General features: G+C 49.9%; 4 protein-coding genes across 8 annotated transcripts; 2 read left to right on the top strand and 2 right to left on the bottom strand.

The window, feature by feature from the left end:
* Nucleotides 1–249: 249 nt before the first annotated feature.
* On the bottom strand, nucleotides 250–10,651 carry VPS51 (VPS51 subunit of GARP complex). Of its 2 annotated transcripts, none has more exons than XM_053368211.1 (10): nucleotides 10,510–10,651; nucleotides 8,507–8,636; nucleotides 8,115–8,261; nucleotides 7,650–7,869; nucleotides 6,400–7,144; nucleotides 5,191–5,406; nucleotides 3,693–3,911; nucleotides 2,578–2,699; nucleotides 1,779–1,866; nucleotides 250–661 (listed from the first exon to the last, which is right to left on the bottom strand). In XM_053368211.1, exons 2-10 carry the CDS (start codon nucleotides 8,604–8,606, stop codon nucleotides 401–403), a joined length of 2,118 nt encoding a protein of 705 aa, XP_053224186.1. In that variant the 5' UTR covers nucleotides 8,607–8,636; nucleotides 10,510–10,651; the 3' UTR covers nucleotides 250–400. The 2 variants fall into 2 exon arrangements, with proteins under 2 accessions (XP_053224186.1, XP_053224185.1); XM_053368210.1 differs by lacking the exon at nucleotides 10,510–10,651 and adding an exon at nucleotides 9,657–9,968.
* On the top strand, nucleotides 10,063–13,758 carry TMEM262 (transmembrane protein 262). Its single transcript, XM_053368217.1, has 4 exons — nucleotides 10,063–10,400; nucleotides 10,831–11,050; nucleotides 12,515–12,614; nucleotides 13,660–13,758. Exons 2-4 carry the CDS (start codon nucleotides 10,877–10,879, stop codon nucleotides 13,734–13,736), a joined length of 351 nt encoding a protein of 116 aa, XP_053224192.1. The 5' UTR covers nucleotides 10,063–10,400; nucleotides 10,831–10,876; the 3' UTR covers nucleotides 13,737–13,758.
* Nucleotides 13,759–13,815: 57 nt separating this feature from the next.
* ZFPL1 (zinc finger protein like 1) lies at nucleotides 13,816–21,585 on the bottom strand. Of its 4 annotated transcripts, none has more exons than XM_053368212.1 (8): nucleotides 21,501–21,585; nucleotides 20,580–20,718; nucleotides 19,516–19,627; nucleotides 18,889–19,082; nucleotides 18,193–18,268; nucleotides 17,507–17,686; nucleotides 16,502–16,631; nucleotides 13,816–15,668 (listed from the first exon to the last, which is right to left on the bottom strand). In XM_053368212.1, the coding sequence occupies exons 2-8, from the start codon at nucleotides 20,679–20,681 to the stop codon at nucleotides 15,482–15,484; spliced, it is 981 nt and encodes a 326-aa protein (XP_053224187.1). In that variant the 5' UTR covers nucleotides 20,682–20,718; nucleotides 21,501–21,585; the 3' UTR covers nucleotides 13,816–15,481. The 4 variants fall into 4 exon arrangements, with proteins under 4 accessions (XP_053224187.1, XP_053224189.1, XP_053224188.1 ...); XM_053368214.1 differs by having other exon boundaries at nucleotides 21,514–21,562; XM_053368213.1 differs by having other exon boundaries at nucleotides 21,470–21,559.
* Nucleotides 21,586–21,756: 171 nt separating this feature from the next.
* CDCA5 (cell division cycle associated 5) lies at nucleotides 21,757–27,111 on the top strand. The gene is made up of 7 exons (XM_053368216.1): nucleotides 21,757–21,892; nucleotides 22,310–22,440; nucleotides 22,703–22,765; nucleotides 23,542–23,580; nucleotides 24,209–24,256; nucleotides 24,287–24,742; nucleotides 26,531–27,111. Exons 1-7 carry the CDS (start codon nucleotides 21,832–21,834, stop codon nucleotides 26,609–26,611), a joined length of 879 nt encoding a protein of 292 aa, XP_053224191.1. The 5' UTR covers nucleotides 21,757–21,831; the 3' UTR covers nucleotides 26,612–27,111.
* Nucleotides 27,112–27,909: the final 798 nt, after the last annotated feature.

Below are 27,909 nucleotides of genomic sequence, written 5' to 3'. Positions count from 1 at the left end.
GAATAACAATATGGAAGGAGGAAGTGGGATATAAATGGAATAACAATAATGAACAAATGAACAAATCTGGTTGGCCACAGAGACAGGATGCTGGACTGGATGAGCCTTTGGCCTGTCCCAGCTGCTGCTGCAGGACCTTTCTCATGCTCTCATGAAATCATGCAAAAAGGAGCAACTGACACGGTTTAATTTTATCCAGAGCTACAGTTTCCTGGCTGCTGCAGAAACAAAATAGCCTTCACCAGTGAATACGGTTTAAGTTATTCTTTATTTATCACAACCACATTGACATCTTTTGAGGTCTCACCTGCCAGACATTCCCGTTCTCCCCCTACCTGGCAGGGAACAAGAGTGCAGACACATAGCTGCCCTTCCCCTGGTCTAGCCCCCTCCTTGTGCCCTAGCCGCGCTCACAGATGACCTCAATGACACTCTGCTCCATGGGCACGGGGTCAAGGCAGCGGTGGGCTGTGCTGCCCACAATCTCGTCCAGCAAGAAGTGCACCAGGTTCTCATCAGAGACAAAGCGCCACAGATAGAGTTGCAGGTAGTAACAGTCCACCTGGATCTGCTGCAGGCCAAAGCGGCCAAAAGTTCGCAGGCGGACACACTCCAGGAACGTCTTCAGGCTGATCTTGATTATGCCGGTAAGCACAGAGACCTGAGTGGAAGAAGAGGATGAAAAAATGGACAGCAGGCTGAAGATCCAAAAATCTGCTCGCCCTGCCCCCCAAATGGATGTTTTCCTGATACTTTCCCCGGGGGGGTGTTCATTGAAATCATTGTATGGTTCTGGACAACTGCTCAGTCTGCCTCTCTTCAGCCAGGCCTTTGGTTAAGTCAATGGGTGCCTCCCTTCCCCTTGCATGGTCGTTTTGTGTTTTTACTCTATGATTTTCATTTAAATTGCACTTGCTTTACTGGTAATGTTCTGCAACCTACCTGGCCTAGGAGTGACAACAAAACAGGCAAATGCCATTGCCTGTGGCTTCGCCCTCCTGCCCCAATCACACATTGCTGTGTCAATTTTGAAGATTGCAAACAGAAAAACTAATAGAGAGGGGAACACCTAAGACCCAAGAGTAAAGGCACTTATGTGGCTGCTCTTACCAGCCAAGCTTAACCATCCACCCTGGTCAGGTCTTACTAAGGACCTTCATCATGGATGTTCATCACAAGCTTCTTAATAAAGACTTGATTCACCTCTGTCCTGGTGGCAGCCAAACGCTGCTCAGAAACTGAAAGAGGATGGGAGATTCATTCAGCAAAGGTGCCAAGATGACCACAAGCTCCGATTCTGGGCTCCACTGAGAATCAGGCAATTTGGGAGGGGATAAGCAGATTGGAGCTCCATGAACTATTAGACTTTTAACACTGAGAGGGAGAACCCAAACGGACGCCTCCCCTACATATTGTGAAAATTACGGTTCTCTCCTGATCTGAGTGGTGTAATCGAATGACGTTCAGGCTGCAACTGCAGCCCTAGTGAAAGATAGATAGATAGATGATAGATAGATGATAGATAGATAGATGATAGATAGATAGATGATTGATAGATAGATAGATAGATATAGCAATAGCCAAAGAAAAGGAACCTGCTACCCTTTCTAGAGATCACTCCCATCCTCTGCTGGCAAGGGCAATGGCTCCTCTCTCCCTGTGGGGTGCATGCACATCTCCCCAAGAGGCAGATCCAGGCGCCCCTGTAGAGAGGCCACCAACCTCACGTGCTTTGGCTGGAGGAAGCACAACAGAGCACGCCACTGCAGGCTCCTCACCTTGTTGAATTCCGCAGGGCTGAAGATGTCGATGCGCTCTGAGAAAAGCTTCTGGATATTGCTCAGCAGGTTGGTATCCATGGGAGCGCTTGGGGAGAGAAGAGATGGGATGAGGTTCATACGGAGTGGCTGACTGCTTGTGGGGCTAAGGGCCGTGCCCAGGAGACTAGCACACTATCCCCCAGCCCCTGAGCTGCCTTGCTGGAGAGGGGTTTGGATGGACATCTCTTTCCCTCCGCCCAGGCCTGCAGAGTTCCACCAGCCTCTGCTGTGGGGCGAGAGCTCTGCCATCAGAAGGGAAACATCACACCAACGTACCCTCCCAGTGGACAGGAGCCAGCAGGAACCCTTCTGCAGGTGGGGTGATTCTGAGTCTGCTGGATCCCTACTGCCATCAGGGGGCAGCTGTGAGCCTGATCTGGGCCTCTTCGTGGCACCAGCCTTGGCACAGGCAAGGGAGGAGGGCTATTCTTTCCTCCATCCCACCCTGCTTCCGTCCTGGCCAGTGCAAGCAGCAGGGATGGGTATGCAGCGCTGGCTGGGCCACATCATCAACAGGTATTAGGACTGCAGCCCAAGCTGGGAAGCTGATAGATCCACTTTTGTGTTCTTTTGGTCTTTGACGTGGCACACAATAACTATGCGAGGTATCCATGAAAGGCAAGCCAGCATCAATTCTTGCGGACCAGAAACTCTTAGGGGCCAATTTGCAAGGTTGCATTAGATACACACAGTGCCCTGCCTGCTGCTTTAAGACTTAGGGATGTGTTAAACTCCCTGTCCTGCCTCCCCAGCTCACCTGGGCGTGTAACTCGGCGCGTAGCGGCTCTGCTGCCGGGAGCTGCTGTAGACAGAGAAGGTCCTTTTGCTGGAATCACTGCTCTGGGCTTTGCGCACACCTTCCTCATAGAGAAGACCAACCTGTGTGGGGAGATTAACGTGTGAGGCAGTTACTCAAATGGAGAGGGAGCCTCTGCACAGGTTCACCCTGACAGCTGGGGGCGGAAGGCTAGGGGAGATGAAGGCCAAACCACAGCAGCTTCTGTTTCCTGCGTAAAATATGCCCATTACAAAACATGTTTCCAGCTGGGGCACTTTTGGCAGAGAGAAACATAATAGCATTATAGTTCTTTTTTCCATTGTGAGCTCATGGGAAATAAAGGAAGATTGGAAGAGTCAGGGGGTACCACTGAGTGACTACAGCCTGCTTCTGCCCATCTGGATCTAGGATTCCAAGGAGATAGCAGCCCCGCTCCCTTCTCTTTGGGGAACTTGGCCTGTTCACTTCTAGACAACACCCAAATGAGACCCCTGGCACTCCACGCTTACCCTGTAATAAGCAGCATATGACACCACTGTCAAAACAGGTGCACTGGCTGCCCATTTACTATTTATATTAATTTACAGAGCCCTAAACAACTTTGGTCCAGGGTGCCTCAGGGACTGACAAAGCTCTTCTATTTCAGCTCGATCACTGAGAACGTCCACAGGAGTGTCGCTGGTCATTCCCCGAGTTGGTGAGGCTCCTTTGACATCAACAACAAAAAGAGCCTGTGGAATGCTCCGTCACTAGAGATTCAGCAGGTGCCTTCTGTGCCAATGCTTGCTGAAAACTTTTCTATTCTGCCAAACTTATGTAGCCTGTTAAGAATACATTTTTCCATGACGATTAGCTGATTTTAAATTTTAATGTGCTTTCCGTATAGATACATTGGAAACTGTTATTTTCATGGTATCGTTATAAATAAACAAATTGATAAAGAGGGGAAAAAACCCAAATTCCAACCCCCTCTTCCTCATATGGTGCCCTCTCTTACCCCATAGCTGACTTTTCCATTTACAGGCAAGGTAAGAAGCTGGAACCGGGTGATTTTCTGAAATCCCTCCCCCCCCCTTCCCCTCCGCCCCGCTCACTTGAACATCAATGGAGGTGGCATCCTCCACCACACGCTTCATGACGGCACGGACATTGCGTGGTTCAATGGTGGTGATCCAATCCCGCGTCTCGACGCTTTTGCGCAGCATCTGAGAGATGACCAGGCCTTGCACCTTCACGTAGTGGTTCAGCAGCTTCTGGGCGGCTTCCCGGGCTTCAGCACACAAGCCAGTGACAGGGGTGAAGGGAGAGTGGTCCTGGTTCAGAGACAAGGCAGAGCAGGAGAAGGATGAAAAGGGTGGCACTTGGTAGCTTGATGTGGGGCTCTGGAAAACTCAAGGAGCTTTTAGATACATAAGGAGGCCTCACCACAAGAACCAGTCCGCTAAGAACAAAACTGGAGGTGGAGGGTGGGAAAAGCTGAGAGGGACTGGCTTGCCCAATGTCATCCAACAGGCTCCCAGCAGAGGCAGGATTTGAATCAGGGACTTTCTGGCTCAAAGCTCGCGCTGTTAACTGCTACACCATACCAATACTAAACAGGCTATATTTGGATAGGCTTTGCTTATTTCTGAATGGTTTGAGATTTACATCTTTCTGAACCGCATCTGGAGAAATGAAATACGGTATATGTTTTATGGGAGGCAAGAAATGTAGGGGTTTCCTGGGGTGGTGGGGAAGCAGCAGGTGCACCCTATGCAGTGACCGAAAGACTGAGGAGTGACTGGAAAGCTAATTGACACAGTTATCAAAGAAGCGGCACTGAGGACCAGAGCCATAAATGGAGTTTACACATTTCATTCTTAGGCAACGCATGTGGAATGCAGGGGTCACAATACTTACATTTCAAGCTTCTTCCAAAGTGACAAAATCCAATTCTAATGCATTTCTAATTAATAGTATTTACTCTGCATAGGATTAATTCCCTTGAAAGAGACTCTGGCCCTGTGATATGGGGGGGGACCCCACCTCCACCCCACACCTGAATACACCAAGCAACATACTCAACAGGGAAGGACCCCTCCAAAAGCCAGAAGCAAGCTAGCCAGGATTTCTCCTTTGGGGCTGCCCCCTGGCTGAGAAAGTTCCATGAGTCACACATACTGCAATCCTTATTCTGCAATAAGGAAACCAGCGAGCTCTGCTACACACACACACAGATGATGCAAATGGGACAGTATGTACAGTTCTGGCTTCCGCTATTTCGTTATATATTATGTTATGTTTTTTTTAAAGACTTGTTTACGGAGCTTGCATAATGCTTCCCCCCCCATCTGGTTTGGTAGTTGGCTTCTAAAAGAAAACTGGCAGGTCTAAAATGTGCTTCTTTGTATTTATAAAGAGGGAACAAAGCCCTATGTTTGTTTCATAGTTGTGTGGAATAATGGCACAGCTGAGGCCTTATTCAGATCTCAATGAACTCGGTTCTGAGCAGAGGAAAGGAAACACAGCCCCCTTCTGCCCCCCACCCTGGCCATTTAAGTCTCCCAAGCCTGAAATGACTCCCAGCATCCTCTCTTCCCACGTGTGACACACCTGCACCAGAAACTGTTCATCTGTCAGCGTGAGGATGTAGCTGATGGTGGAGGTCTCGTAGTCCAGGCAGAGGCGGGAGAGGAGTAGCAGCAGGGTGGGGGGCGTGGAGCCCCCCTTGTCGCCTGTGCTCTCACAGAACTGCCGGGCTGTCTGGCAGATGGACTTGATGAAGCTTACAATGAGGCCTTCGCGGACACCCTGGCTGCAGAATTCCCCCTAGGAGAAAGCAAGGAGAGGCACAGGGGAAAGTTAGAGGCATCGCAGCAAAAAGTCTCAGCCACCCAGCCTTGACATGAGCCACAGTTTGATTCCAGGGCCAGCACTGCAGGGAGTTGGTGGAACCAAGGGGCTCTTTAACCCTTCCTTTTCTGGCAAGAACAGGGACGGAGGCTCTGCCTGAGTTCGGCCCTCGGGTCCCTCAACGACTCACTGGGTCAGCCAAGACACTGACAAACGGGAGGGATGCCAGAAGTGGAGGATGTTGGCAAAGCCCATTGCTCATAGGCGGTGAGAAAGCTTTGAGCCTTTGCTTTTATTAAGAGAGAAATCACATAGCAGGACTGGAGCTATGTGGGGCAGTTCAAGTACGGGGCCACCAGCCGCTGAACTGTCAGGTAGCCACTACAGCTGTTCACATTGGGGAAGAAGGGTTAAGGAGCCCTTACCTCATTTCAGACATTTCACAGAATTGTATGGCTGGAAGGGACCCCAAAGGTCATTAGTCCAACTCCCAGCAATGCAGGGATCTTTCAGAGATGCAAGTGGCTGAGGGGCATAATGAGAAGGGATTCATGAGGACTAGCAGCTATGGGGCCCCATCACACAGCAGGCAGAGGCTTCAGGCTGGCAGCTGCATATCCCAAAATGTAAACTAAAGAGACAGAGGCTGAATACACCCAGCTCCGCCTTAACCCCTGGAAGGGAGATATCCTGGGGTGCTTCTCTCACAATCAGAGAGGTCCATCCTACAAAAGCAGGACCCAAGGAGGAGTTTCTTATGGGGTTTCTGGTGGCAGTGGAAGGTTCTTTTCGTGAAGCCTACAGAGGGTTTGGCTCTCATACAATTTGTGTCGCCATGGGTTACCTTATGTAATTCTACATATGCGTACTCATGTATTTTTATTTATTGTGATGTATCAAGTCTCCAGGCTCCAGCAAGCAACTTTCTCTCTGAAAAGTCTAACAAAATCTCTTTCTCTCTCTCCTTACCTTGAAATAAGGCTTGTTAGAGAAAGTGATGTCCTTGGCAGTGAAGAGGTGGACGTAGGTGAGCACAGACTTGATCTGGTTGAGGATGGAGGCTGAGATGGTGCCCAGCAGCTCTGCCAGGTTGGGGCTGTCCTTCCCCATGAGCCGAGGAGCGGCCAAGGACTGGCGCACGTCCGTCAAGCAGTCCAGGTAAAAGCTCTGCAGGGCCTGTAGGTACTGGCGGATGCGCTCCTTGGCTGCCCGCACCACAATTTCTGTGCCCTCTGCCGCTGACCGCGAGGCGGGCAACAGCTTGACCAAAGCCTGCAAGCGGCGGTGGAAGCGGTCCAGGGCCCGCACCAGCAGGGAGTTATCGCCCACGCCCCGCTCCAGGTGGATGCGCCTCTCCACCAGGGCGAAGTAGCGCTCCATCAGGCCGTCCACAAAGGCCACCAGCTTGTCATGGGCCATGCTGGCAATCTCACGGGCTCCCTCCCGGCTGACAAACAGCGCTTGGTATGAGGCAATCACCAGGCACATGTTGCTGACGAAGTTGTTGCAGCCACGGTCGGTGAACTCCAGGATGTCGGTGGCCGGGGTGGCCAGCTGCCCCTCGCCCAGCTCCGCCTCCAGGGCTTGCAGCTCAGCTTCCAGGCGGCAGCAGGCATGAGAGAGGAACTCGTCGCACAGCTCCTCGGCAGGCTCGCCCAGCTGCAGCAGCAGCTCCACGCACTCCGCTAAGTCCTTGGCGCAAGAGCCCCCATCCCTGAGGAAGCAGGAAGGAAGGGTCTTAGGGCTGAGCTGAAGATTTTAAACTGGCTCCTCCTCTTAAGTGACATTTTCATCCCACCCTTCCTCCCAACGATCAGAATGATCCTACAAGGTAGGTTAGGCTGAGAGATAGTGAGGAGGCCAGTATGCCCATCATGCTTCAGAGCTGCATTGAGCAGGGTGGTGATGTACCTGAACCCCAGCTCCTCATTACGTACTCCAACTCTGGCACTACATTGGCTCCCTGCAGCCATTCTCTCCCCCCAGGGAACTGTAGGGCTCTGGGGAATCCTCTCCAACGTCAGGATTCCTCAAATGGAAACCATGACAGTTAAGCTAATTAAATTTGTACAGCAGAATCACAGAGCAGCCACCCTTCTTTGCCAAGTCTTCTGGCTCACAGGCTCCACTGCTTCAGTCCCCAAGACCTTCCCAAACACAGCCCCATTCGTAGCAAACAGTCAAGTGCAACGGCTCCCCTGATGTCTTCTGTTGCCTACCTGAATTTCTCGCGCAGCTTCTGAGCGAGGTCAGCCATGATCTTCTGGCAGTCATCCTGGATGCCCCGGAAGGAGGGCATGTGTTGGTACTGGTGGAGGATGGAGCGGGCCTTGCTGTAGTATCGCACAGCCTGCCCGTAGGCCTCCATCTCCACACATTTGGTCAGGCGGGCCGGCAGCTCAAACAGGAACTGCAGTTTGCGTAGGAGCGCGTGAACACCTGGGGTCAAGAGAGAGGGAGGAAGTCAGAGCAGGGCAGGCAAGCTTCCCCAAACCCCAACTGGTGCCACGCCACCTTCCAGCACTCAACAAGCACCTCCTGGAGATGCCGGGGATTAAACAGGTAGCCTCTGACATGCAAAGTGGATGTTCTGCCACTGAACTGGTGCCCCCTCCCCATCAGCTCCGACAGGCTCCTGACACCCTTGTCGCACATTAGCAGCAATCAGAGAAGAGATATCGCACCGGATAGTTTGGTGATCTGCTCATGTTGATCCTGCAAGGTGCTGCTGATGCTCGCACTGAACTCCGTGATGACGGCCATGTTTGCTGCCAAGCAGTCCATCTCATCCTCCATCTTCTTGAAGTCATTCTTCATCTTACGGATTGTGTCTGAAGAATGGAACATGAGAATGTTAGGAAGAGTCTGCTTCAAAAGCATTTTCTTCCATTGGCACTAACAGAAGCTATCTGTTTAAGCTATTGGCTGCACACAAGATGGGGCAGAGACTGAGGGCTGAGTGGGGAAGTTCTGTGGGTTGCAGGTTTCCCACACCTGAACTAAATAATAATAAACTGGAAGAGGGAGGTGAACCACAAATATAACTTTCCCATGACCCGCCAAGCCTTCCAGTTACCTGTTGCCGAGATGAATTTGTTGTAATTTTCATAGACTAGAGTCTGCATGTCACTGTCCAAGGATCGGATCTGCTTCACCATGTCTGTCTCGCAGTCCATCAGCTGGGCCAGGGGGCATTCTTTTCGCAGCTGTCACACACAACAGAGGTGGGTGCTGTCAGCAGCAAACTGAACTTGGCCAATGCTCCTCTGGCTATCCTTGTGAACACTCCTCCACCCCACCCCACCCCAGTTTAATCATTGAGCGCTTGCTTTGTGTACAGAAGGCCTTAGGTTCCAAAGGATCACCGGCTGCAGGGCTAAGATCTGGGCTAAACAGAGCAAGAGTCTGACTTCTGGATAAGGCAGGTCAATAGGTGACTGAGCTGCTGCAAGTGAAATGCAACACACACTGCTGTTATGCATGCTTGTTTGGGTTATTCGTTTTTTTAAAAGGGGATTATTTTTTTAATCCCCAATATTGCAGTTGGGGAGACAGAGGCTGAGGGAGTGGCTTGCCAACACCAAGGAACACATAACAATAAAAATAATACATTTTTATTTATACCTTCCCGGTTCAAAAACTGGGCTCATAGTGAATTCAGGGTGGAAGTGAGAGCCAAAACAGGGGAGGATAAGCCTATCAGCCCAGATCCTGCTTGGGGGCTTCCCTTTGGTTGGCCACTGTGAGAATAAGACTAGATGGGCCAGTGGCCTTATGCTCTCCTTATCCTCTTATGGACTTGCTGATTCATAGCTTAGTCTCTTTACCACAACACAACACCAGGTCTGGCATCCTTTGGAGATGGCACTCTGCAGATTACCAGAGGCACTCTGTTCTCAGATCCAATGCTTCAGTAATAGTAGACGGCTCCCTTGACCACGAGGAACCCTGAGATCTTTTGCACGGAGTGAAATCTGGATCTGTGAACATGCTAACCCTTCGAGGCAAAAGGCACTCTGCTCATGCCCAGAGACACTCAGCTCAAGCTGTTCAGCATTTTGGTAAAGCAAAGCAGCATTTCATGGAACAAGTGAGTTTTGGGGACGGGCCAGCTCGAGACGGGACGATGGAGCCTGCCCAGGGAGGGTTGGCCATGGAGACCTCGCCAGTGGGCAGGGTGTTGCTAGGCGCGGAGGGTGTATCTGCCCGTCCGTGCCCCCCCTCACCTTGGTGAGGAAGACTTCCGGGTCGAAGTGGGGGCCGTTGATGTCGGTGGGGCCCCCGAGATCCCCCCTGGCCGGTCCCGCCAAGGCCTCCCCAGACGGGTCCGGCAGCCCGTAGTAGAGCTTCAGCATCCCGTGCGGCCTCCGCTTGCCGCCCGCGCCCTCGGGGCCCGGCTCCGCCTGAGGCGCCGACATGACCCGCTGCGTATGAGTGCGTGTTTGGCCGTGAGGTGGCAGTTGCGGGGGAGGATGGGGAGACCGGAGAGGGGAGGGCGGCAACGGTCAACGGCAACAACTTCCACTTCCGGGAACAATAAAGTTTTGTTGCGACCGGGCGCAGGGAAGGCCTTCCCGTCTCTATGGAGACTGGACCTTAATAAAGTTTTGTTGAAGCGCTTCCGCTTCCGACTCTTCCTCCAGCTGCTGCAGCCGCTTAAGGGAAAAAGCAATCCTGCCGCCGCCTGGAGACGTTGTCAGCGCTCTTGCGACTTCTCAGGCCGGCCCGTGGAAAAGAGGAGGGAGCCTCCCCCCAAACCCCCCCCACACCCCCTGAGGCACACAGGGAGCGCCCAGCCTAGCAGCACAGGGACAATTCCTTGAAAACGCTTCTCTCGCCCCCCGGGAGGCCCTCCTCCACTGAACAGGACTCGGAAGGGGGGCTGGCAGGGTCTCGGGGTCCCCCCCTTAAGGAGCATACTCTTCATTCTCCCCCAAGGGAACTAGCCTCCCCCAGGGGCACTGAGGCAGGTACACTGAAGTCAGATCTCAGCTTCTGTGCATGGAGGGAGGGGAAGAGGAGGTGCTGCCTGGGCACAAAAGGGTTAGGGGTCAGCCTGCCCTAGTGCCAGAGACCCACCCCGCATTGTATGATCTGGAGGAAGGTTCTGCCCGTCTTCTAGAAAGTGAGGCTTGAGGAAAGCAGCCTGGCATGCTGAGAGTTTGCTGGGGTCAAGGATTCCAGCTTCCTGGGACTTTGCAAGGTTGCCCACCCCCTCTTCCTTATTCTTCCTCAACTTGGCTTTCCAAAGGGACCTTGCTGCACCCCAGCACTCTCTTGCCCGTGGCTGCCTTTCCCCAGGCCAAGAGTTCTGGAACCTCTGGGTCTCTATGACTTCAGCAGGCCAGGATCTGCATCTGTCAGAGGCTGGGCTGTCTGAATGTGCTTTGCCTTCCTCAGGGTTCTAAATCAATGAAGCAGCCAACTGCAGAGGGGCAGAGAGAGGATGAGCTGGAAGGATCCATTCATAACTATCACCTTCCCAAGCAAAGTCATCTACACCATTGGCTCTATCCTTATGCTCATCATTCACACAGGTGTTCTCATTGGTGACCTGTATCACTTCTTCGTCTCCCAAAGGGGGGACCTCATGAGCTTCCATTTTACCGTAGTGCTATTGGTAAAAAGCTCTATCTCTCTCCCTGTCTCTGTCACACATTTCCTCTATTTTGCAGGCAGTCATTTCAAAGAGGCTTACACAAGAAAAACTCCCTGGTGGTGCTTGCGACTGTAGAAAATGGATGAGTTCTGGTGCATAAGTACCAAACCCATCAGGATGGACATTGACACACTGTCCCTTCATAAATAATTGGCATTAATTTGTGTTTTCAAATCTCAAAAGTCACTGTTTCTCAAAAAGGTTGTTGTAGAGGTGGAGTAGGGCAACTTAAATGATCAGGGGCATGCAGCAACTCCCCTAGGAGGAAAGGTCACTACGCTTGAGTCTTTTTAGTTTAGGTTTAAAAGCACTGAAGAGGGACATGATAGAGGTGTGTCAAATTGTACATGATGTAGAGAAAGTGGACAGAGGAGTTTCTCCTGCAATACAAGAACCCAGTGGGATCATCCAGTGAAGACTGAATAAGAGAAGCCCAGGAGCTCAGGGTGGCATCCACACTTCTCCTTCTTGCCGTTTAACCCCCATAACAACCTTGTGAGGTAGATTAGACTGAGAGGAAGTGACTGGCTGAGGGGGGATTTGAACCCTGGCCTCCAGGGTTCTAGTCTAGCACTCTAGCCAGTACACCACACTGGCTCTCATGTTACGGGTAAATGAGAGAATTAACTACCGTTAGATGTAGGTGATGGCACACACCTGGACAGTTTTAAAAGGGGACAAGACAAATTCGAGGAGAATAAGATGGTCATTTAGAAGTGATAGCACTTCAGTTGTAGACTGCTCTGCCAAAACAGACAAGCCCCTTTGTTGTATTTCCAGCACCATCAACTCTTTCTTTCAAAAATTAAATCCTGAAAACTGTTTTAAAATATTCTTAGTGTTACTTGAGTTTGAGGTTGATGTTTTTAATTCTGTTGGTGGAATTTTGTTACTCTTCATTATATATTCTTGCCCTTACCATTTATATCTTAAATGTTTCTGTTGTTATTGGGCAGTCTATAAAAATAGTGCTAAGAAAATAAATACATAAAATATTGCCAGTCACCCACTGTAGGTCTTGCCTTCTACCTGTCTCTGTTTTAAACATCCTGACTTGGTGGTCATGGGTGCACTTAATTTTATGCACTGCTGAATCTGCATTCAGCATTGCAAATAGAAAACCAGGAAGGTTAACCTTGACTCTAAATTAATGAAAAAAGTTCCTGAATATGACCAGCATGCTGAGACTCACTCCAGATTAAATGGATGCGGAGAGATTTGGGGTATGTGGTCTAGGATTCTAAGCTAACTTTTCCACAAATGTAATGGGGGTTTGCAATAAGCATCTAGAAAAGTGTCCCATTTGCCCCCTTCCATCTTAATCCCCCAGACTGAAGTGCATCAGAGTATAGAGATGATTCCCCTCTCCCACTTTTCCATCATTGAAGACAAATCACTTCTGCTCCTTCTGTTTGGTTTCTGCAGTCCTCACATACAACCAGCTTCTACTGGGCACTGCTGGCAGCGATCTACACTTTACAAGCAGACGACGATGTGCTGATGTACATTGCCATGACATCTTTCGGTAAGGCAAGTTGGGGAACTAGAGGGATGGGGACCCACCACATATTCTGGAGCTCCCTTCAAGCCCAGTGATGTGAGCTTTCTGGGAAAGATTGAATTGGAATCTTTTGTGCAAATTAGGGCAATTTCCCTGATGCTTCCCAGACATAAGACCCAGTCCTCTAGGCCAAACTCCCTACTGAATGGCTCAACTTCCCCTGACCTCCCAGGCTGCTGTCAGCCATTCCACATTTTGTCATACCCAGAAATGCATAAACTTGCTTGCTTCAAAGCAGTGGGCCCCTCCACTGTGTTGGAGTCACTTTTTTCCATCAGCGCTTTCAGCTCCCCTGCCACAACGTACTTTTTCGCATAATGTTAGTGGTTTGTGAACGAGTCTCCTCTGCCAAAGCAGTGAAGAGACTGGAAGCTTCTGCTTTTGCTTTGAAATGTAGGATCAAAGCCATGGTTTATGGTGCTGCCACTATCAAGTTGTTGGTTTGTGGTCCTGGCTTATTAACAAACCAAGGGAAGGGCTGCAGCTCAGTGTCAGGGCATCTGCCTCGCATGCAGGAGGTTACAGGTTCAGTCCTCGGAAGCATCTCTGTGTAGGGCTGGGAAAGTCCCTCATCTGAAACCCTGGAGAGCTATTACAAATCAGTGGAGCGGGGACAGTACTCAGCTGGGTGGATCAATGGCCTAACTCTGTATGAGGCAGCTTCTCAGGTTAGAGTTTAAGCTAACCAGAGTTCCGCCAAACTGAGAAGCAGCAAGGAATTCTAAATAGTCTGAAAGTGGGTACTTCAAATTTCCTCATGGGAGCCATGCCAGCGGAGAGGGAAAGGGGAAATATGCAAGCCTATGGCTTATTACCATAGAGCTAAACCATGGTTTAGCGCTACATTCCCAATGGGCCTGCATGTCTGTAGCACACAAGTAACTCTGAAAGAACTCATCAGCCTAGGTTGTGTGGAGGATGTCAGACTTCAGATGTCCATCTTTCAATTGGGAAAAAGCAGTGTTTGTACTGAAATGATTACTGATGCCTTCCTCTCCTTTCTGCCCAGCCCTGAACTTTGTCGCCTTCCTTGCCCGCTTCAGCATGGACTATGCCACCATTGATTACAGAGAGGAACAGTACTAAGCAGCAATTCTCAAAGGGGGGGCACTCCCCAGGCTTGTTCCCGTTTGCCTCCAAGGAAGAAGGGAGGGAGCAAATACAGTTTCGGGTTAACCAAGAGAGTTTAATGGAACACCAACAAACAAACAGGTCTATTGCTTCAGGTGTAATAAAGTCTTGTATTTTCACCAAGAGAGAATTGAGGTGGTCAGTGAGCCACACAGTCACGTTGCTGGGGCAATGCCAGACAGACACCTCCAAATAACCTTTCCTTGCTGCAAGGGATCATGGGAAGGCTTGTGTGCCCCACTCCCTTTCCAAACTGCTATGAATGGGGCCAGCACCTCTCAGTTGAAGAGCAGGGTCTGAGGATCACCCAGCTGCTACCAGCCCTGTAGCGTGAGATCTGGGGGGTGGATGAGCAGAGAGAGATGGCGCTTGGGATTGCAAGGCCAACTCAGTCCTTTCTATAATGGTACACAGGCATCACATTTGCCACAATAAACTTAACATGGAACCCACGATCCCAGCCACTGCACTGTTAAAGCAGGAAAAACAAACCCCACTTGTGCTGCCAGCTTTCAGTTAGATTTCTGCTATTTCAGCGTTCTGCTGAGCTGACAATGAGCCATTTATCCAGGTCTCCATTACTGCCAGAGTATTGTGGTAAGGGGGATTCTGCTCCCTCCTGCCTAGCGCTCTCTCCAGCTGCAGATGCCCTGTTGAGAGGTGCACACTTGGCAGGGCAAAGGTGGGCTGTGCAAGAATCAGGCACCTGCTCCTTGGGACTACAGCTGTGCTAAGGAAAGCTATTGGGGATGGTGCAGACCCTTGTGCTGGAAAAACAACTGCCTTAGGTAAAGTGCTTGGCCCCCCACGCACCAGCCCTGCCAGGACCAAAAGGAGATCGAAGTAGGGCTTCCCTATGTTCATGGAATTCAGGTAGCCCACAGCAAAGCACTGAGGCGAGTCTGAAACAGCAGAAGCCTATTACTGAAACCCCCTCCCACCCCAAATTGGTCAAAGGGAGGAAACTCCTCCCCACCCCCACTTGGTCCCACTCTTTTACCGACACTGTTACAGGGCACTGGGAGGGAGCAGGGGTGTGTGGGGAGTGCTTGGTTTCCATAGTTTCTTTATAATTATGAACATCAAAGCTGAGAAAAACAAAAGAGAGTATCTCAGCTGCTAGTAAAAGCTGAGCGAAGAGGATGGGCTTTTCACTTCAGTAAAAGAAAGCCAATGAAACTTTGGGGGTTGGTGTGTGTGTGATGGGGGGGGGAGTGAGAGAGCTCCTCTGCTGACTCAGCAGCTGTCATTTCACATCAGTGAACGGAGGAAGACGGGGGGTATTCCACTGAGTGGTAGTCAGAAAAAGCAGATGCAGACCACTGAACTGTTATTCCTCTCTGTAGTGTCATGGGGAGATGCCCAGGAAAAGCGAGCCTCTCCTGTCTGTGACCATCCCGGCATTTGGATGCAGCAGGAAAGGGGTGGGGTGCTCTCTGGGGCCCCCCAAAAATGCAAAAAGAGTTCCCAGCTCCAGCTTGAGTTTGCAGAAGACAGAAGGAAGAGGGCGACTCCTTCACCAGAGTCTCTTTGTCCAAGCTGTCAGGAGTGGCCGTGGTCCCCTGTTTCTTCCTGGGAGGGGTTGAGATTGCAACCAAAGTGCTATTCCAGGACTCTCCTCAGTCCAACTTTCTCCAGGAGTGGGCAGGGGAGCCCAGAACAGAGAAGGGAGCCCAGCAGGGAAGAGGCTGCCCCCCCACTCACTCCTGCCCAACCCGGATGTGTGGGTTGAACTTGGGGTCCAAGTTGGGGTCGTGGTCGGCAGAGGCCCGTCCCACCTTCATCATGATGATGACAAGGGTGAGGAAACCAATTCCACCAATTAGGAGGAGGATGACGAACCTCTGCATCATGGAGCGGGGCTGCTTCCTAGAGCTGAAGCGGTTCCTGACAGCAAGAGGAAGGAGAGAAAGTGTTAGCAAGAGCTCCTTCCAAGCAGGGAAGAGGCGAAATCCAAACTGGTGCACTGTGAGCTCCTTCTAGACATTAGAGCTGCTGTGAGGACACAGCTGAGGAGGAAAGCCTTAGGGACAGAATAGTAAGGAACAATGCATTTTCTGAAAGGAGTTCCTTAATAAGTAGGCTAAAGACATAAGTGCCTGCTTTCAGTGGCACAATCCAAGGTGGGGGGAAAGTAATTGGAAGGTTGAACATATTTCGATTTAAACATTTAATAAGCTCAAATATAAAAGATGGGTACCCAGAAGGTAATGGAGGGAAGCTTGGGAAGTTTGGGGCGAGACAGACCTCGTGCCTCCCAGCCTGCTAGGTGGATTTCAGCCCTCTCCACTTTACAAGGAGGAGTCAATTCAGAACAGGGATGATGAGACAGAGAGAAATATTTGGAATCAAGGCTAAACAGAGCTCAGTCTATGAGGCTCAATTTGGCTTCCTGCACAACATCATAGCCCAAATGATGTGTTTGAAAATGTGAATGCAGTACTTCCCTGAAGGTAGAAACAAACAAAAAGAAGAGTGTGTATGTGCCCACATTTGCATAAACACCACAGCACAGCTTCCTGCCCCTCCCTACTGGGACTTAGGCTTCCAGCCCTTCCTTCAGTATAAGCCCAGACTCTTCCTGTATCTGGGGTCTCTACCATTCTCATGCCAGCCCATATAGAAGCCTTCCAGATTCCACATCAGCCCCATGGGAACAGGAGGCCCCCGTGTCTCTGGCCAGCCCCACTCTGAATGGCTGCAGCTTCTTCCGAACTTACTTGAGCAGCTGGGCAAGCCAGCCAAGTGCTGGCCGCCGGCGGTACTTGTCTTCGTCAAAGTCCACGTGAGCCTCGGAAGCCCTGCTGCCCCCGCCTTCCCGGGTGTCATACACTTTCCGTGGTGAGGAGGCTGCCAGAAAAGGAGTGGATAATGGCATAGAGAAGATGGGTTGGGAAAGGCCACCGACCCCCACGAAAAAGGCCTAACCCACTTTACAAACCCTGATATGCATGAGGATGGCCCAGGGGGCTTCCCAGAAGCTGCCCTGTCCCAGCTCAGACTCTCATTGAGCCAAGGGCTGTTGCCTCTGCAAAAAAACTGACCAGCAGAACTGACCCTCCAGGCAGGCAGGCAGGCAGGCAGGCAGGCAGGCAGGCAGGCAGGGCCTTCCCAACACCTCTTGCTGCTACTGCAGCTCCCTGATCCTCTTTTGAAAATGAAGATGCCAGCAGGGATTGAACCCTGGACCTCCTGCGTGCCAGGCATGGGCATGGCTCTCCTCAATGCTTGCCTTGCCCTCCATGCCAGAAAACCATTTGGCTCCAACTTGCTGCAGAACTGAAGAGCAGCACCCTCTGGCTCCTGCCACTGATCAAGGGGCGCTACTGGGGTGAGGTTGCCCTCCCGACTCCCAAGGAGGCAAGGAGAAGATCAACAAAAGAGCAGCAGCTGAAGAAGGTGGGTGTGTATCCAAGTATGTGTGGTCTGTGCTGTACAAAGTCCTTCCTTTTGTCCATCTTAAATATCTGCCCACCAACTGGCAGCATCAGTAGGATGGGAGAACTCTCCCTGCTTCCCACAATCCAATTTGCCCCATTTGCCAATTTCATTTCATTTGCCAGCTTCACATCTGAGAGGAACGGGCCACAAGCAGCAAGGCAGAAAGCAAAAAGGCATGAGGTCCCAATGCTCTTCCTCAGCCCACGTTCCATTGCGGGGGAGATAGTATTGTTCCCCCACCAGCACCCTTCCCTGGACGAAAGGCCCCCCACCTGTGTGCCTACCTGCGTTAATGGTGACGGGGTCATTGGACAAAGCGTTCATGCTGATGACCGTGTGCTGATGCTCCTGCACCGCCCCATTGTTCATGCTTTGCTGTTGTTGGGAGGAGGGGAAGCTTGCGCTTGAACCGTAAGAGAAGGCCGAATGGGGGCTCTGCTGCACAGCCTCCTCTGAGTTGAGGGCTGGATATGGGGCGAGAAAGAGAGGAGAGGTCATTGAGGCAAGGCTGGAAGAGAGCAGGCTTGGTTCAGGCACTTGAGACACTTCTTCACAAGTTTAGGCCAGAGACCCTGGGTCACCAGGGCCATGCCCCTTCCCTCAAGGGGCAAGGTCTTCAGTGTGAGCCACGACAATTCTTCTCCACCAAACACAGAGATTCTGGCTGCTATGAGGGTAACCCCCCTCCCTAACTTTCCTGTTTGCAATGTTCATGGGAGAGAGGGGTAGGAAATCTCCCAATGGGAATGGAATTGCGAAATGCAGCCCCCTCCCCAGTTAGTTCCTAAACACAGTTGTCTCCCTGAGTGGGGCACCTTGAATGCTCTGCGCTCACAAAGCCTCCAGAGAAAAGGAGTTGTGTTATCATGCCAGGAGACCCTGCCAGAGGGGGTGAGAGGGGTGGGACCAGCAGCCAAGAGACAGAACAGCTGTCACAGTGCCTGGCTCCTCTTACTCTGGCAATACTCACCCGTGAAGCTGGACCAATCTGTGTAGTCTGCGGTGTCATGAGGCTCCGCTTCCTGGACGGTCTCCATTTCATCAATCTGAGCAGAATGAAAGCAAAAGTCAGATTTAAGGCTAATTAGGAAAATCAACAGCAGGCAGAAGAAACGTGCGAGTGGGTGGGTGGGTGCAGAAAGTCCTCTGGCCCTGGAATCTACGCCTTCAGTCCAGCAGGCCTGGTTGAGGTTCATCTTCCAGCTTGCAGAGATGCCCTGAAGCTGACCCTTCACTTCCATGGATATGTCTGTCTGTCCACAGATACAAACACCCTGGATTTACCCAAGTGGGAACCGTTTGCATATGTTGAAACATGGAACTGGTCCAGTCCCCAAGAGGGGAAAGGAAAAAGGGAACTGCCATCTGGGAATCTGCTTGATGAGGAGCCCACTACAGATTCCCCCTCCCCATCAAGGATGTTTTGCTGACTGCTGCATCACGTTCTTTCCTCCTCACAAGACAATCCCAGAAGCTAAAAACAGCAAAACTTCTCTACCTGGCAGCAGGCTCTAGGCAAATCATTCATAGCTATGCTCTATTGGCCTCGGTGACAGATGCTGGACCAAATGGGCCACTGGCCTGATCCAACCCAGCTTTTCTTATGCCTCCACTTAGCCCTCCTTAGAATAAAGCAAAAACCAAAAATGCTGGAATTGCCTCTTACCAGTGGGAGCCCAAGGCCAGCCCGAGCCCAATTCACCATTGACAGCTTCTCTCGCAGTACTGATGCTACTGGACTGACAAGGTTGGCCGGTGGAAAGACGGGGCCCTGGCAGTTGGGACACTGGTAGCCGGCTGGGGCAGTATTCTTCGGCAGCTGGTTGGCCATCTCGTTGAGGCAGGACCAGTGAAAGAGATCTACAGGAACGGGGGTGAGGGATCTGTTAGGGTGAACCTTCTCATGGGGACAGGGGAACAGATAGGGCAGAACCACACCATATGCTAAAGCATATCCAAAGCACATGACTTCCCACAATGAATACTGGGAACTGTAGTTTCCCCCTCCCAGTAGCCTTAACCAACTACAGGTTTCTAGCAGACTTGGAGTAGGGGGCATCTTCCACAAGCACCCCACCCTCTTTCCACAATCAACATTTACCTGCCTCTCTATTTGCATGAAGGCAACTTTAAAGTTGCTGCAGTGGCATTTCAATGTCCAGGGAAGGGGTGCATTTTCTGGATGGCCTCAGGAAGACGATTTGCTAAGTTTAGCAGAGTTACTGCTTGCAGAGCCTAGACCTAGTTTCATGGATGGAAGTCACACCTGAGAGCACAGAGAACTTTTACTGACCATAGCAGACCAGCCGGACTGTCTCTTTAGTGGAGAGAAGTGTATTGCACAGCCGACAGTTGGGACTGTAATCACTGTCCTGAAGCCACTGCAGGTATGACTGGACAATGCACTAGAAGAAGAAAAAGAGAGGCAAATGCTTGGCAAGAGGGAATTAGGCTCAGGGTGAGTGTGGTTGCACCAGAGTTTTAGGATATTGGTAACAATGATAACGATAACAATAACAAAGTTTTCTAAAGATGCTCAGGTCTAGTAAGATTCCCAAAGGAAAACACAGCCTACTTTTCTGTGTCTGAGAGGTCTGAACTTGGTGCAGAGTAAGTGTTACTAAGAGGGTGCTTAGGAAATTGTCAAACTGAAGGAAGGAGACAGTCATATAACTGAATCAGAACCAACCCTATTTCTTTATTATGTACAGGTAAATCACATATTATGGTGATATCATTTGCGCAACTGCAGCTTCACGCAGATTGACAAAAAGTTTAAAAAATAAAAGGGGGCAGGAGAGTTGGGGGGGAAAAACCTCAGAACGACTGAGATCATATGGACTGGCTCTTTTGGTCCTAGTAGCTGTTGCTACAGAGGTGGTTCTAGGTTCTTCCCTCTACCCACTTTCCAAGCTCCAGTAAAGAAAAGCCAATGAAGGCTGATGATAAGGGCAACAAAAAGCCACTCTTCTGCATCAAATGTTTGAACAGCTTAGAAATCAATGCCCAGGAGGCACTTCATCACACTTCTGAAAAGGTAGCATAGAGCAACAATTGAGGGAAGGGGAGATGGTGCCGTGGCCCTCAAGCTACAACTCCCACCATCCCCGTGTGCCCCTGGTGGGAGTTACAGCCCAAAATCTTGAATGATGCAGGTTCCTCTCACACACCCTATCACAAAGGCAAATACTTTTCAACATTCTGCTTTCGTGTTTCTAACAAGAGCAGGAAAAGGGAGAAAGATGAGAACCTAAAATCCCCATTTCCCCCTTTTCCAAGATTACATTGCCTCCTGGCAAAAGGTAACTCTCTAGCCTGGTCTCAACCCTCCACCCTTAATCCAGTGGCCCCATTTACCTTTGCATGATTAGCAACAATGCAGTTCTCACAGACGTTCACCCGGTGCTCAAAACAGAACAGATTGGTGACTTTCCTCTTGGGGCATTTACAAAGCCCCATGATGGCAAATACAGTGCCAACTCAGGACCAAAGAAAGCTAGACAAGGAAGGAAGGAAGGAAGGAAGGAAGGAAAGAAAGAAAGAAAGAAAGACGGATTAGTGCCTTGCCTGGATGAAGGCTTTCCAACCCAATCTAGGTACCAGATTAGCAAAACACAACCTCCACCCCAAGTCTTCATCATTAGCTCCAATTCCTGCACATTCCTCACTAGCAGAGTCCAGAATCTACACTGCCACCATCTGAATGCTCCCCCAACATTTGCATTCTCCCCAAAACACAGCAGGTAACACCGAGGAACATGGCGCTGCAAAGGCAGAGAAAGCTAGACCTGTTGATTTCCCTGATCTTTCAGGCAACTGTTACTGCTCTATGGAGGAGCTATACCAGAATCAGCCCACGGAGAGAGCAATACTCTGCCCACACAAACACAGTACTGTACTACCCAAGTGAGTCCCAGGCGCACTGAAGACATCTCTACGAAAGCACCCTCAAGATTGGGATGTTTAAAAATCACAGAAGCTTTTCTCTCCCCCCACCCACATGCCAATCGTTATCTCTTCCAGCCAAGCATCCCAGCAGCCGCCCCGCCCGGATCCAGCGACGCTTACGCCACGCGAAGAACCCAGGAGCAGTGATCGCCCCACTGCCGCTCCTCTTTCAGAAGGGGATCCGGGCGCCCTGCTCTGCAGCCCCGTCCTGCCAGGAACCCAGGAGTCCTGCCCTGCACCAGGAAAGGAACCCAGGCGTCCGAGTGACGCGATCCCTCGGCGCCCTAGCCCTTCTTTACCGGCCCCGCGCGAAGGTCCGCCGATACTCACGGATTCCCCTCACAGATTCCGGGGAAGAGGCGTGGCCATGACGGAAAGGGAGGAGGAGGAGGGACGACGATGCCTTCGCCTGTTGGCCCTGTTGCCACGTCTCTTCCGGGGAAGACGCGCTCTGATGGCATCATCCCCAGCGTCACGCGAGCGGCGCTAACCTCGCGAGAGCGCCGCGCGGGGCGGCCGCGGCGGCCCCTCCCAAGATGGCGCTAGAGCGGCGACTCGCTTCCCTTGCCGCGCCTCTTCCCTTACGCTACTTCCGCCGAAGCGGTGGCGGGAGAATTCGACGGCGAAGAGGATCTTGAAGGGAAGCCGCCCGCAGGCCGCAATGGCGGGAGGAGGTCGCGCAGGGCCCAGGAGGGCTCGCTCCGCTGGGGAGGCCAGGGCAGGTGAGCGGGGAGGGGTCACGTTACCAGAGGGCCGTTATAAGCAGGGGCGGTGCAAAGAGAGGAAGAGGCGCCCATTTTGTGGGGGGCGGCAGTCGGTCAGGCCGTTTCCGTCTCTCCTTCAGCGCCCCCAGCCCCGCTCTTCCCTCCCTTTGGGGCGACCTTCAGGCCCCCTCGGCTGTGGGGACCCGTTGACTGGCGGCCTGGCTGAGCACGAAGGGGCCCCGCCTGGGATCCTGCCCCCAGGACGTGCGTCTGTCTTGCCCGAGCCCAGCCCGCCTTGGGTGGCCGCTGTTGGTGCGGCGGCGGGAACGAGCAACATCCAGAGCTGCCGCCCAGGGGGATCGCGGGAGATCTTGGCGGATCCCCCCGGGGTTCGCTCCTGCTGAGCGCCCCTCTCTCTCGGTCCCTTTCTCGCAGGTGCTGTTAATGCTGATGCTGCTTCTCCCTCGCGGCGGCGCCGGTCGGAGAGGATCGCGTCGCCCTCGGCTCAGCCCGTGTCGCAGGGGAAGCCGAGCCCGGTGGCGAGCAAAGTGCCAGGCGGCAAACTGGTGGGTGGAAACGTTTCTCCTGTTTTCCTGACTAGGCTGCGAGTAGGACAGGAAACGCCTCAGCCTGTGTGTTTTCCCTGGGTGCGCTCCTCCTGCTTGAACTTCGCTGCTGCTACCAGTGTGCTTTTTTGACAGCTGATGTGCCTAGGGAATTGTTAGCAAAAGGCTGGTGTTGGGGTTCTTTTGGACAGAAGGAGCATAACACTTTCTACTAAGGTTCTTTTTCAGCACTCACTCCAATTGTTACTTGTCTTCTCCACAGACATCTGGACCATTTGCAATGCGGCCGGTCACTGTGAAAAAGATCATGCCACGAAATCGGCAGGTACGTAGAGTTTCAGAGGCCTCGTGCCATTTTCCGCTAGTGCAGAGAGAGCCATCCATGGATTTTCTCTCTCCCCCCCCGACCTTTAGCCTCTTTGCACCCAGGACCCAGTTAAAGCCCAAACTGAAACGTAGTATCCCCTTCAGATTAATTTTTTGTACTTACATGCCACTCTTTAGGGTGGCCAGATGCAAAGATAGTTAAATCAAGTTTCCTGTTTTGAAATTCACAAATTTCCTTAGTAGTTAACTGGTTGCTCTAAGACTTGGACTATAACTCAACATCTTTTGAAGAATTGTACTGAAAGAAGACATGCTAAAGCTTCTGATGGAGGTTGGAAAAGCTGCTACCACCAAAAAATCTCCCTGCTGCTTGTAGTTGTGTGATACTCTGTCCTTCACACCTGCTCACCACTTCTTCTTTTCATCTACACTTTGCTCTTAAAGAACAAGTAAATCCAAATATTGGCAAAATGTTAGTGCTATAGTGCATCTACCTTAATTTGAAGATCAGGAGGGGACATGCAGACCCTGGATCAGACCCTGAATGCAGTGTTGGTCTGGGCCAGTTAACTGAATCTGAATCCTGGCAAGAAAGATGCCCTGTGGAAGAATGGTTCCATGTCTAAGAAATAGTTCTGTTACCTGTTCTGGATGAGATTGCACTCCCTCTGAAGCAGGGAGGCAATCACTTCAGACGGCATGATCCACAGGAGCAGCAGTTCTGGCAGCAGAATGCATTTTCATTTGGGTTTTCTTTTCCTTTTTCCAAACCAGTTAAAAGAAACAGCCTTAATTCCTCGTCGGAGTCCAAGGGTAAGTCTCAAGCACCAGGTTCTGTGGTTAACAGAAAGGCCACGCCTTTCCATCAGGGCTGTGAACTTTAACTTGCCAATGTTGGAGCAGGGATGCTGTAAATGACAGACACACTTGTTCCTATTATAATTATTATTTTAAGCCTTTTTGATTCTGGTGTGTCGCTGCACAAGGAAATGAAAAAAGAGCTATTTAAAGATGATCCCAACCCGCAATGTGATGGGTTGTTAATTTACAAATGAATATGGATATATTTGATACCTGAAAGGCACATAACATTGTTACTTTGGCTATATGCAAATAGGCTTAAATTAATTTGTTCCAAGGCAGGTAGTTAATCATTTGGCATTCTTGCTGGAGTATTCTTTTTTTAAAAAATATTAATTTTTATTGAATGATTTTATATTACAAAAAAACAATACAGCCATACTACCACTAAATATAATTAAGAAATAAAAATTACATACATCAATATTTAGTTTATTTACCATCTTATTTCCTCCCAAACATTGCATACAAAAACACTCATATAAAGTATTATTTTCATCATTATTCAGCATAGCGTGCTAAGTCTGCCACCTGCAGAAGCCTTTCCTATTGAAGGTTAAGCTTGCATCTTCTCTTACAGAATTCATTAAAAGAAGACAAGGAAAACATTCCTCTGAGAGCCATAGAGGTTGAAAACATTCCTCTGAGAACCACAGAGGTTGAAACTAATGCCAAGGTGGAACTGAAGCCTTCTCCCCTGCACAGCTCTTTGCATCCTGAGGCCGAGGCCTTACCGGCAGGGACTGACCTCCTGCCCCCAGTCAGTGCTGATGACGAGCAAGAACTGGCCAGGCCAAAAAGAGTACGCCGGTCTTACAGCCGCCTGGAGAACCCCTTAAGCCACAGTTTCCTGGGGAGGCGACAAGAGTCTCCCAGCTCTGGCCTGTCAGACACTTCCACACCTACCCATGGCCCAGTCAAGCGGCAAACACTTTTTGGCTTTGATAAGCTTCTGGTTCCAGGTGAGCTCGCCAACATCTCTCCTGTGAACACAGCTGTTCCCCAGAAGTCAACAGTGGCAGAACCTGGAGCCATCAATGAGAGAGACACAGACATCCCAGGTATCTCATTTGTCAGGGAAAAACGAAGGAAGAAGAAGATGCCACAATTTGATGTAAGTATAACATTTCAGATGGAGTGTGGGAAGCATGAAAGGGGGACATAGCATGGACATTAAAGTCTGCACCAACTGGCTCTTTTCAGCTCCATCTGCTGAAAAGAGTCGCCTAACATCACTGCAATGTCAAGTGATTGACATGTGGGGGTCCCCACTCATCTGTCAAATTGGGCTTCCCAGGGATTGGAGAGATAAAGATCTGGCCTTGTGGCTGAAAAATATTTCCCTACACCTGTGATAAGTGTAACATGGTCTTGTTGTAAGGATCTCCACTCGATAATACACAGGAAGCCTTATTGAGCACTTTAAAGTGCTATATCTAGTTATTTGCTACTGAAGTTGCACCACGGAGGGCTAGAAATGGCCACGTCCTGACAATCCTGGAAGCAATGTTAGAAACTCAGATATATAAGCTAATCACTAAATGGCACCTTAAATCTAGGTTATAGTCACCACAGTGGTATGTCTAGGCATCTTTCCCTCCCACCCCGGTGAAATTTGTTATTATTCATTTCTATACTGCTTTATATTTCAAAGAAAAAACCTCAGCAGTTTACAGCACACTAAAACATCAAATAAAAAATCAAGAATAAAACAAATTCAAGTTTCAAGGAAAATATTTCAGATCCTTCTCTGAGTGACATTTTGTTTTCCCCATATTTATTCACTGACTTAATTTATATAGCTGCCCCAGAGCAAAAGTGCTGTAGGAAGCCGTGGTAGTGTAGTGGTTGGAGTGTCGGACTAGGACCTGGGAGGTCAGGGTTCAAATCCCCACTCAGTCATGAAGCTCACTAGGTGACCTTGGACCAGTCATAGCTTCTTCATCTACATCACAGGGGCATTGTAGGAATTCACTAGGGGTGGGTGAACCTTGTACTCCTTCGGGGGGAAAGGTGGAGTGTAAATACAATAAATAAGCTCTTCTGCTTACCTGCTTAAGAAAGTTGAAGAGTCATCCTGATGGGAGATGTCAGTTGCCAACCTGGCATCCTGAGATTTCCACAGTTGCAATTGGACACATGCCAGTCGCAAACACCTGGGGAATTTCAAACATTGCCTGAAGGGCACGTGTGTGGAGACAGGAAATGGCTGGCCATGTTTGCTAAGGCCTTGAAAGCTGATTCTACTGAGCAGCATTGCCCAATGGTTAGCACCCTGCTTAGATGTTTTCCCATCCCCGTATCTAGCAGAATAATTGTAGGCTCATGTTCTTAATTTGCAGAGCCCTTCCAGTGGTAGAGTTCAGTCTTGTCTCAGAACTTGGGTCACCTTGGCAGGGAATTCTGGGATTTTAACAAGTACAGCTTCCTATTTTTAAAAAAGGGTGACAAGCACAGTTCCACAGGGCCCTATAATATGCATAAACTATAACATAGGTTTGCTTAATTTTTATATTATTTGAATCTTTTTTAACACACAGTTCATTCACTAAGGTGTACATTTCAAATTTGCTTAACTCTCTAGAGCACAGAATTTCATTTCTCCCTTTAGCGCTTTCATGCTGCTAAACTTTGCTACCCCAAAACCAAGCATGTTCAAAGTCTGTTTCAGGGGCCGAATCTGGCACACCGGTTGGTGTAATCCGGCCCCTGTGGCCGGATTTCCTGGGGCAAAATCCTAAAAAAACCTCAACAGTTTCAATCCTAAAAAAAGGTTGGCCCTTTGGTTGGCCCTCACGGCCCTTCACTTCATCAAATCTGGACACCACTGACTGTTTGTTATCTTGTAGCGTCACCAAAGTGCAGCCACCCTTTTAGCTGAAGTCTCTCTGTTCCTTTTCAGGTATCACAGCTGGATGAATGGGCAGCCCAGATGAACGCGGAGTTTGAAGAAGCAGAGAGATTTGACCTCCTTGTGGAATAAAGGCTCCTCTTTCACTGGAGCGCTGCCTGTCTGCTCCTTGAGTGCTCTTTGTTCACAGATTTTGGGCTTGTCCTGTGGAGCTCTTCCGGTTCTCCAAACCCAGAAAGCAGTACATCTCTTTGCTGCCAGGTGGACTTGGTGGCAAATTGCAAACTGGATAATGATGTTGTACAGGTCCAGCTGCTGGGTGATGACTTTCCCTTGAGTTCTGACTCTGGCGGAGGCAAGGATGACAGCTTTTGGCTGCATCCCATGTAATGCTTGCTAAATAGCCTGTCTTGTGCATTTGAAACATCACATCTGCATGATCTGCCTATGTTCATTCTGTTTTCATTCTGTATTTTAAAAAGGCTGTTTATCCTTTTCTTCATAGGTTGGCAGGTAAATAATAATTACTTGGACTATTCAAAATGTGCTAAGGTATCATTGCACCACCAGAACATTGCTGTATTTTTAAATTCAGTGGGTTTTTCTAAAAAACATATATATTCTGTGTTGGCTTTCTAGACTCTAGATATTTGTAATTCCTACTTTGGAGCATAGAGTGAAATACCAACTCTTCTTGATTTTTAGGGGCGATACATTTTATTACTATTTTTTTGCAGAGAAATGTCACCAACAGAGTGACATTAATCCATGGTTGGTATTTCTTATCATGTACTTGTTAATGGTGAGGTGGGGTGGTTGCCTGAGGCTCTTTCACTGGTTTTCTCTGGCTGTGTTTCTGTTTCTCAGTGCACTTGTTTAAGAGTAAGTACAGAAGGATTAATGGGCATTCCCTCACTTCATGCTGACATTTCCCTGTTGGAAAAAGAACTCCCCCATGTACACCTGCTCCATTGGTTGGTTTGGAGAGTTTCTTCATAGTGACGCAGTGTGTTGTATAAGCTGGCAGAAATGTCAAAAAGCACAAATTACTGGGAGGGTTGGGAAGTGTGCCGTGTTTGGGTTCAAAACATTTTATAGCAATAATATGTTTAATAAAAAAAAATACTTTCATGTTCATCCTTTCCTGGTTTTCCTTTGTAGTTCTGCTGTCTGGTCTTGTCCAGAGTGTTTATATTGATGTGTCCATAATAAATAAATGTGTCCATAATTAAATCATGATAAATCTTAGATACTGGAGAGCAGCTACCTATAAATGCTCCCCCTGTTGTCCCACCAATAGACAAGGGATGGATCAAGATCCTGGCATCTATATAGGGTGGGCTTAGCTGTTGACTAAGTTGTGAGAAGCATTTTTGTGAAATGTCTAAAATTGCCAAATAGGACCTGAGAGAGCTTCCTCTCCTGGATGT

Source organism: Podarcis raffonei, chromosome 16 (genome assembly GCF_027172205.1).
Source record: "Podarcis raffonei isolate rPodRaf1 chromosome 16, rPodRaf1.pri, whole genome shotgun sequence".
NCBI lineage: Eukaryota > Metazoa > Chordata > Lepidosauria > Squamata > Lacertidae > Podarcis > Podarcis raffonei.
The sequence above is the reverse complement of the archived record's forward strand: the minus strand, read 5'-3'. Positions and strand labels throughout refer to the sequence as shown.